A 10,182-nucleotide genomic window follows, 5' to 3' on the forward strand; every position below is an offset into this window, starting at 1 on the left:
ACATTTATTGAACTGGCAGGTTTGTACTCACTGGTGAGCGATTTCAATCACTACACAGGCAGCAAATGACCCTTGACATACTTTCGTTTTCATAAAAAATCTGTGAAATATTACATTTTTAATTTGACTGAGCCTTATAACAATAATTTTTGGTATTGAATGAATTAAATTTATAGATTTGATTTTTTATTACTTTTTTTGCTTATACTGATTCTTGAAATATATTTTCTTGTACACATTATACAACTATTTTTAGACTCAAATGAACATCATATGTCCACATTTTTAATATTGGTAAAAACTCTTATATATTCAATTCGGACAGATGAATGAACTCTGCATTATTCTCACACTCTTTCAGCTTTCACACATTTTTCACTATTTACATTATTAATAGGCTACAGGGATTATCTGGTAAAAAAATAGTTAGATAGTACATTTCTATGCACTTCTAAAATTGTAGACAGCAGCGTGTGAACAAGACTTTTATTTTGGTATGGGTATATGACGTCATAAGGCTGCACCGCGCTCCTACATCTGTTGTGATTCGGCTGAATAAAGGTTAGTTTTAAGAATTTAAGCTGTATAAAAAGATAGAAACCGTTTAATGCTTTATTCTTTCTTTCTTTTTTAATAACGATGTGAAATTATTTTATTTTCTATATAGCATTGTAATGTTTTATCTTAATAAATGATATTTTTGTGAGTAAAGCGCATCCACACATGAGAAACAGTAAACTTGCGTCTCATTTAGTTCCCCTTTATCGTGAATCAGTTTATCATAAACACGAATTCAGTCACTGGTAAATATCGATGGAGAAACCGAGCTTTTCGACACTCCGAGTCAATTGAATCAAATATTTTGCGAAACGATTCAGTGATTCGAATCCTTTGAGTCACGGGCTACTCAAACAGAGTAAATGAACGAGAACAATAAACACTACCATGTGTTATAGCTATCTTTACAAACAAAACGGCTAATATTTTTATGAAAGTGTAATCATTTCAATATAATCAATGATTCATTAAATACCAAATGTAGATCATAAATTCCTAAATATTGAGTGTTTATTAATTTGCAGCGTTGGTTTTTAGTGTTTTTTGTTTGTTTGTTTTTTGTTTGTTTGTTTTTTGTCTAACCAGTTCATTGAAGACCTTTAACTCTTAATTATTCTCATCTTAAGATGGCGTTTATTAAAGAGGAGAGTGAAGCCTTAAAGATGGAGTTTATTAAGGAGGAGATTGAAGACGTGAAGATTGAAGAAACATTAAGGGTGAAAAAAGAAGAAACTGAGGAACAAACAGGTTGGTTTCATTCTCAAAGCTGAATTAAGTCATTTGATCCTTATTAAAATGTCCAGCTCTATAGAAATAGTGAATGTACAAAAGTATAACCATACAGAGATAAAAACAGAAGTAGCCTAAAAAAAAATTAATATGTGCAATAAACCCAATATCTACTTCTGAATAGGGAACATTGGGAAAATACATTTTTTAAATATTTGTCCTCAAAAGTCCTCTATTAACATTTTAAAGGGGCATTATGCAAGTCTGAGTGTTTTTTCTCTACGAGCTCCCCCTAGTGTCTGGTAGTATAATGCTTTCAAACACTCTGTCGTAAAAACGAACTGTTGTCCCTCCCCCCTCGCCACGAGCAACCCAGCTGATCAGCTGTCAACCCAGCTGAGCAGAGGAACCGGCTATTTCAAAACCAGTTATGTCTACCGAGGCAAGTAAAGCAATACTTTCTTTCCAACTGATGGCGATTTTTTTATTTATTGTGTTGTCATGCATACTAGTATTTTTACCGGGAACGAACGATATGAACGAGGCGAACTACTGCTTTCGTGTTTGTTTGTTTGTTTGTTTTTGGGAGAATGGGCATGAGCATAAAAAAATATATATATCGGAGGCTAATATTTGTCTAAAGTTATATTAGCAAGGTCTATAAGTTCATCTGGTAGAATGATGGTTTACCTTTGCTTGTCTAAGAAAACATCAGAACGTTTTTTCTAGCTCGATCATGAAATGTGCAACATTTTGCGCGTCTGATATTGCCTATTACCAGACGTGTTGACTTAGTGACATAAAAAAAGTGTAAGTTACACAAATAAAACCGACAGAGGAACTGCCAAACAACTACAGAAATCAAACGTGTTTGCTATGACAATGCTAACATCAAAGTTATAGTATCTAGCGTACTAGTAAGCCCCTAACAGACAGCGATCATAAAAACCTTTACAGACAATAGCAAACATCCTGAGGTCGCAATTACTTGAAATTTAAATATTAAACAGTTTATTCCAAAGATACTTAACTTACAAGTGCAACAGCAGCCAGGTCAGCATCCGTTTTGCAGGCTTCTGTTTCTCTCAGTTCTCACCATTCTGAAAAAGCCGGTCCGATTTACTCAAGTCTGACTTCTTGCTCGGTCAGTCTCCCGTTTCCTCTTTCGTTGGTCCTCCGACAAAGATTTCCTAGCTTTCTGCTTCTTTTTTACAGGCTCAGCCTCAGCCATAACTCAATCTATTGTTGCCCTTTGCTTATAGCTAGCCCGCCGGTGCTTGAATAGGGGCGTGTAGGTGACGTGTGCAGTAGAGACCTGCGCGGGACACAATGTTCAGTCCCGCTCCCGCCCGCTCCCGCAGTGTTCAGTCCCGCTCCCGCCCGCTCCCGCAAAGATTTGTCATTTTTAGTCCCGCTCCCGCCCGCATCTGTGATATTATGTCCCGCTCCCGCCCGCAAATGCCCGCAAGACGGCAGGCAGCAGGATGGATGTTCACATTCTGTCTCACGAAAGGTCTTGGAAAAAAAATGCGTGCGCACATAATTCCTTACAGTAACTAACGCCAACAAAGATAAACATTAATCGGCCCAAATTTCAATAGGCTTAATTATCATGTAACATAAAAACAGCCTTAGGCATGGCCTACACACATAGGAACATTTGTTAAACGGATCATTTTTATCCTAGACTACAGGCCATTTAAACATTTAAAATGTGATCACCAAAACACGAAACGGTCCCATATTAGGCCTACGAACAGCATAATATTCACTAGTAGGCTAACAGTAACCAAAAAAAAAAAAAAAAATTATTCGATTAGGTAATATTATTATCTAATATATATAATTATATATTAGATAATGTTAGAATGTTATTGCTGTCTATTTTGAGCTTTCGAGTTCGAACACGGAGCAGCGGGAAGGAATTGTCTCTAAACAAGTGTGCGTGAGATTAGGCCCCGCCCGTACTCCAAAGGACAACATCCACAAGTTTAGGCTGCTTAAAACGTTTTTATTGCTGCCAAACAGAATCTCCCTCAAAACTACAAATTATGTACGCTACTTTAATCATTTATATATTTTACTTTACACTCATATTTAATTTGCGGGAGTGCAGCGTATCATCCCTCCCGCCCGCACCCGCAAGTGCACCTCCATCATCCCGCCCGCGCCCGCAATGACCTTTCAAAATTTGTCCCGCGCCGCACTGTTTTGCGTCGCAACCCGCGGGTCCCGCGGGAGTGCAGACCTCTAGTGTGCAGTGCCGTCAAGCAATTCGTTACATCGCGAGACCTGATATCACGCGATACTTGGTGATGTCACCGAGCAGGGGTGCAGTTAAGGATTTCCTTTGCCCATTCTCTAGTGTTTTTTCGATGTTAGATCTTGTACAACAGTATCCAGCTTGAGCGAGCATGCTGCATCATAATTATTTGTAACTTAAGTTATTTGTATTGTGATGACTGATATATTATCATATTTTGTGTGGGTAAAGTGTGTAGTCCTTGACTGCAGGAAAAGTAATATATTTTGTAACTTGTTAATCTGTGATTGCTACCCCCAACAACTGTTCTGATGAAGCAACAAATGCAAAGTGTAAATTGTGGAAAATAAACTAAAACTAAAACTACTTCCTGACACCGACCCGCCGGCCCAAAGTTGCAAGTGAGTTTTCGGGCACCAGGGGGGTGCGAAACCACCACCATTCAACCCGAAATAAGTAATATAACCATTCCACTGACTCCGAAGCTGTTCAGTTAAGGTTAAAAAGTTACCTAGTGTCCCTTTAATATACTTAAACATAAATAGTAGTAAATGAAGCAATAAACAGGTTGGTACAGGTTGGGAATCAAATAAGCACGAGGGGATTGGGAGTAAAGATTAAATCACTTTTTTAGTGACAATTTATCATGGTTATCATTTATACATTTTTGTTAATATGCTGTAAATGTCCAAAAAGTACTGATACACACCGAAATAATTTCACCAAGTTATGTATTAATCCAACAAATAGAATTAGCACCACTTTGCATTTTTTGTGTGAATAAACATTAGTATAATAACGTTTACATTACATATGGTACCAAGTGGCAATGAGAGGTAAGAGTTTAAGCAGGGTTTAAAGCGCCCCTATTATGTTTTTTTAAAGGTTACCCTTTCGGTAACACTTTAATAACATTCAGTTGTAAGTAATTTATAAGTGGTTAGTTAATAATGAACTAATAATTTACAAAACATTTATAAAAGATTAGCAAGTGATATACTAACATTTTATGTATGTTTTGTAAATTCCGTTACAAGTCATTTACAAGTGATTAGTAAATGGTTAACTAATTATTTATGAAATATGACTATTTGTCTGAAGTTTAAAATCATTAGTTACCCGTAAGCCAATCACATAACGTTTGGTTATGGCGTGTGTTATGCTTATGCGCATGCTCAGCCGCATCTAACTTCCACTGTAAACACATGTATGATGCGACAACAAAACCATCGAGCGAAATACCGGAGTGAACATGGCTGTGAACGACTTTTGCAGATTATGTGAAGTAAATCTACGCATCCACGGTACAATCAGTGTCTACGTCACGGCTCTCAACCGTTGATTGGCCGGCTGTTTTCAGGCCGGAGGAAAACGGGGAAAACGGTCGCTATCTCAGACTGAGTACAGAAGCGAAATGAAATTGAGCGGAAGTACAAAGTCTAACGTAGTCAGGCTAGGAATAAAAAAAGGATACACGACAACGATATGCTTAAATCGAAGAAGTTTTCCACGTAAGGGCGACACCATTGTTAAAACAATCCCCATTCTCACGGATCTGCGCAAAAGACTAAAAACGCTGTATTCTGCTGCTAGGCTGTATGGCAGAACACGTAATACGCATGTGCAGGTTGCATCGTCTTCAGAGATTCACGTTTTTGTTGTTTTCAAAAGTTTGCGTTTTCATGCACCCAAAATGCTGTTGTCGTGTAAACCAACAAATAAACGCATAAAAAGTTTTATGTTTTTAGTTAAAAACGGTGTCGTGTAAACAGCCCCTGAGTTATTGGAGAGTCACAGCCCTGCAGAGTTTAGCTTCAACCCTAATAAACCCTAATTCAACCCAATAAAGTCCTGTTTTATTGCTGCCTTCGCGTGCTAACGGAATTATCATAAATACTAGTTTCCTAGTTAAAAAATTGGATATGAATGCCCTCTCATGTCAAAATTTGAATGTGATGAGCTCGTAATCACGACTTTAGAAGTGGGAAGTAGGAAGTTTCTGATAGCACATGAAGGCAGCATAATTCAAGACATTTGTCAGGTTTTTTTCATCAATGTTTCAGCAACGATTAGCAGTGCGGTCTCTGTGGAGTGTCTGCTATTGAAGCCAGTCTAGTTGTCAAGTAGGCTATTCTGTCAGAGAAAAACAGTGCTGATTGAACACAAATCTTTTTGACATAAAATGAAGAAGAAAGACTGGTCTGTAGTAATCAACTGCAGTAGGATTGAGTGTTGTTTTTTTGAGCGGTGGGTTTACCCAAACCTGCTTTAATGCAGGCTGTGTTGATGATGTGAGTCAGAGCAGGTAGAGATGTTGGTGAGATCTCCTGTGGAAGGTGGGAGGGGATTGGGTCTAAGGGACAGGTTGTTTTATAGCCGGTACTGAATACTTTGGAGACCTGTTATTTTGTTGTTTGAGTATACTGTAGAAAAGACAATGTTTTATTAAGATGAAAAAGTGTTTTGAATTTTTTTTGTAAAATAAAAGTCAGAAATTAAATGGGATCCTTTATTGTATATTTACTGCACTTACCCTGTAACTACACAGAACAAGGGGGTAACAAGCGCCGCTTTAATTTACAGCCCGCAGGAGTTACACTTACCCTGTAAATACACAGAACAAGGGGGTAACAAGCACCACTTTAATTTACAGCACGCAGGAGTTACACTTACCCTGTAAATACACAGTTGAAACGGGTAACAAACACTACTTACTATGTTACAATACGAAACAACACTATTTGCACAGTAATTACAGAGAAAGGTAAAAATAAAAAAAATAAACACAGTATATTTGCCCTGACATTGAAGTGTCATTGCAATACAATGTGATAAGGTAAGTACTAAGTACTACATGGTACGTTCTAAATTAAAATCATAGCAGAAACTATTTTTTTTTGGCTTAACGTTAAGTAGTTTAGTAAGAAAAGCCAATAAATAGCATTGCCAATGTTTTTCGAAATCAGTTTCAGTTTCAATTTCAATTTTTGTTTCAGATTCAATTTTTATCATACTGTGTTTACATACAGCCATATATATATATTTATATATGGCTGTATGGTTTGTAAAGTTGTGGGTTGTAAAGTTTAATTTACAACCCACAGATGTCAAAATTACCCTGTAACTACACTGCACAAGAACATATTTGGCCAGAAATGTGATAAAAACTTTTATATACAACAGACGTACAATTTTTTGCCTGGAATATATTAACAGAATAGGTACCTGTTTGTTTTAAAATAATTACATTATAAATAATTTGCTTTTATATCTGGTTGTACCCCTTTATTACCCAAAACTTAACATATTGTTCCCTTATACCTACACGGAAGTATACTATAATTACAGAAACGTACACCGTAATTTCGGTTTACTTATGCAGTTGTTTGCGGGTCATAATATAAAGTGTTACCAAAAAAAAAAAAAACTGAAATGTGATTCCATTTAGAGCACTAGTAATCCGGATTTGGTGTATTTCGTGTGTATTTCGATCAGGGTGATCCAGTCCAATTTTGCTTTGAAGTTTTTGAACAACTGGCCCCAGAAGAATCTGGTGTATCTTCAGCAGGATTCTTTATTGAGAAGATGCTGTGTGGTGCTGTAGTCATCAAAGTCTGATGTACTTTGATCGGAGCGAAGTTGTTTTTTTTCAGTTTAGGGTTAAAAAGAAGGGGCTCCTCAGGTATTTCAAAAGACATTGTTATGGACATGATATCAATGTCCCCCCCATAAGTCTCTAGGTCCTATGCACTCTTTCCCATTTTTCCGCAGGTGCGATGGCCCTGGGTATAGGATGTAGTTGTATGTTAGTTTTGATGCTTTACATGTTTAAATGTTTTGTTGTCTGTTGCTTTGTGCCATTAAACTGGTGTTAATTTGCATTGTCTCTTTTTGCCTTAGACCTGATGGCACCGAAAGAGGAGACTGAAGTACTGAATGACATGGATGAGAAAGATCAATATGAGAATCATCATGATTTCATAACTGAAGAAAAAGCTTTCAGTTGCTCACAAGCTGAAAAGACTTCCTCACGAAATATGACCCAAAAGACAGGAACTAGAAGTAATTACACCTGCCAACAGTGCGGAAACAGATTCACTCTAAAAGGAAGCCTTAACAGGCACATGAGGATTCACACTGGAGAGAAGCCTTACAAATGTCCTAAATGTGGAAGGAGTTTCAATCAACATGGAAACCTAAATGTCCACATGATCATACACACTAGAGGGAAGCCTTACACCTGCCAACAGTGTGGAAAGAGTTTCGATCAACATGAAAAATTTAAAGTCCACATGAAAATTCACACTGGAGAGAAGCGCCGTACCTGCCAACAGTGTGGAAAGACTTTTGCTGAAAAAGTAAGCCTTAACAGGCACATGAGAATTCACACAGGAGAGAAGCCTTACACCTGTCAACAGTGTGGAAAGAGTTTCACTCAAATTGGAAATCTTAAAGTCCATCTTAAAGTTCACACTGGAGAGCAACCTTACACCTGCCAACAGTGTGGTAGAAGTTTCAACCGAAAAGCAAACCTTAATGACCACATTAGAATTCACACTCAAGAAAGACTGTTCACCTGCCAACAGTGTGGAAAAAATTTCAGCCGAAAAGGAATCCTTAACCGGCACATGAGAACTCACACTGGAGAGAAGCTGTGTACATGTGGTCACTGTGGAAGAATTTTTGGGTGTAAAGTAGCTCTTGAGTACCATATGAGTTCCCACTTATGAGTGAACTGTTTTTGTATGTCATCAGTGTGATCAGTGTGAACGTTTGATCAACGTTGCCTGGTCGTGTTTGTAAATGAGAAGTGGTTCTCAAACAGTTTACCTGGATAAATAAAGGTTAAAAATATAACAAAAACAAAAGGTGTGGAATGAGTTTTACAGACAGGAAACTCCTTATGTTTGAGAGACTGTATAATGTGCTGATTATTGTTTTGGTACTATATCACCTTAGAGGGTTCGAATTCCCAATTAATGTCCAGTGACAACGAGAGAAGTAAATAACCAAAATTTTGTGAGCAGTTGCGCTGGCGTGACCACCACAACGTTGCCCAACATCAAATGGCAAACATAATTAAAGCGCTAATCATTGTGCTTAACGGACCATTTGCATTTATGAAATTGTACCAGTGTCAGTGGCAACCATCTTGATCAAGCGACACTGTTACTACACAGCGCTAAGAGATCCAGTAAAGAAAAGCATTTGAATTTGCCACAGAAGCAATAACAAAGCTGCGATATTTAGAAGCATTACAATTTCTCCGTTATTAACCGTAGATCTTTATTAGATCAAACAGCGCTGACCAGAAACCAGGAGAAACATTGTGCCGTGAATTAATTAGTTATAGGCTTTAAGTCAACAAATCAGAAACATTCATCATGGATTTAATGTAGTAACACTAACTGTAACCATGGAAGTTTGGCAGGAATAGTAAAATGCTTTCAAGTATGTCAAACATCTTTTTCCAGCACTTCAAAACTCAAATACTATCATTATTAAATGTTATTTTTAATGTGATGACAAAAACATTATTTGTTCATCCTTTAATTACCCCCATTTATAAAACTAAAAGTTTCAAGATGTAGTAAAACTCACACTCATTTAAAAATACAAAAGACATTAAATTACCTGTAACCAGTAGGTGGCTGCCATTTCCACTCCCGAATATGTATTTCTTAATCTTTTTGCTTTTGAAATATTATTTTGACATTATGAATAAAATTGCTGCTCTCAAATGTTAATCTGGAGCCTTGCTAATTTAAAATAAAACTGAAATAAAATAAAAATTTGTTTATAACTACTACAATATTATATTATTATTTTTTATACAAGGAGCTGCTTATTTATATGCTGCTAAGAAGACACCCAGCAGGGATGGGTCAAGTATAGCTCCTTCATTGTTTAAAGTAAAAAAATATCATACTTTATGATGTTAGTTTTAATAAAAAAATCAAGGGAATTTCTCTGGCATTTTTTTCTTTTTGCTGTATTGAAAACATACCGAACCATTTTGTGAACCGTTACACCCCTAATATATATATATATATATATATATATATAATGTATATATACAAAAACAAGCCATGTAAATCACCATTAAACAAAAGTAAAAGAACAAAAAAGAAGAAAGCATTTCAATGCGTGTTGTGTTGTCAAACATCATTAAATGTTATTATATTTTAAGTATATTTTCACTACAATAAACTGCAATAATTATGTTGTAACTGCTATAATAATAATTATATTATTATATCTGCTAAGTCATTTCTTCAACAGAGACCAAATTTAGACCTTAATACTAAATTATTCAGGAATAGCAACCATTCGGTTCGGATTTTACATTTTCAAGTCAGTTTTCAAACACTATTACACAATCATATTTATTGTGTGTTTGCCACTTTATAAATTAATCTTAAATACTTTCAGGAAAATACATTGATGCAAAACAACACAATATGAAGAAATAACTCTCTATTTGTGTATCACTTATAAACAGGGCATTTATTGAACTGGCAGATTTTAATAGTGGAGTTTTCTGTGGAGCAGGGAGTATGAATTGTGTCTGTTCACTCACTAGTGAGCGATTTCAATCACTACATAGGCTGAAACTCACACAAATGACCCTT

The 10,182-nt window shown here is 36.3% G+C and overlaps 1 protein-coding gene across 1 annotated transcript; it reads left to right on the forward strand.

Annotated features, from left to right (window-relative positions):
- Positions 1 to 459: 459 nt before the first annotated feature.
- Positions 460 to 8,397, forward strand: LOC308689683 (uncharacterized protein). Its single transcript, XM_081363521.1, has 3 exons — positions 460 to 561; positions 1,185 to 1,305; positions 7,451 to 8,397. The coding sequence occupies exons 2-3, from the start codon at positions 1,185 to 1,187 to the stop codon at positions 8,278 to 8,280; spliced, it is 951 nt and encodes a 316-aa protein (XP_081219647.1). The 5' UTR covers positions 460 to 561; the 3' UTR covers positions 8,281 to 8,397.
- Positions 8,398 to 10,182: the final 1,785 nt, after the last annotated feature.

The sequence above is a fragment of the Scardinius erythrophthalmus genome (assembly GCF_964197995.2).
Source record: "Scardinius erythrophthalmus genome assembly, chromosome: 4".
Classification (NCBI taxonomy): domain Eukaryota; kingdom Metazoa; phylum Chordata; class Actinopteri; order Cypriniformes; family Leuciscidae; genus Scardinius; species Scardinius erythrophthalmus.

What these genes read in the sequence shown, in the direction of transcription:
- LOC308689683 (XM_081363521.1), top strand. Translation starts at nt 1,185, where the DNA reads ATGGCGTTTATTAAAGAGGAGAGTGAAGCCTTAAAGATGGAGTTTATT. An exon ending in AGAAACTGAGGAACAAACAG is followed by an intron (nt 1,306 to 7,450) that starts GTTGGTTTCATT and finishes TTTTTGCCTTAG; the next exon opens with ACCTGATGGCACCGAAAGAG.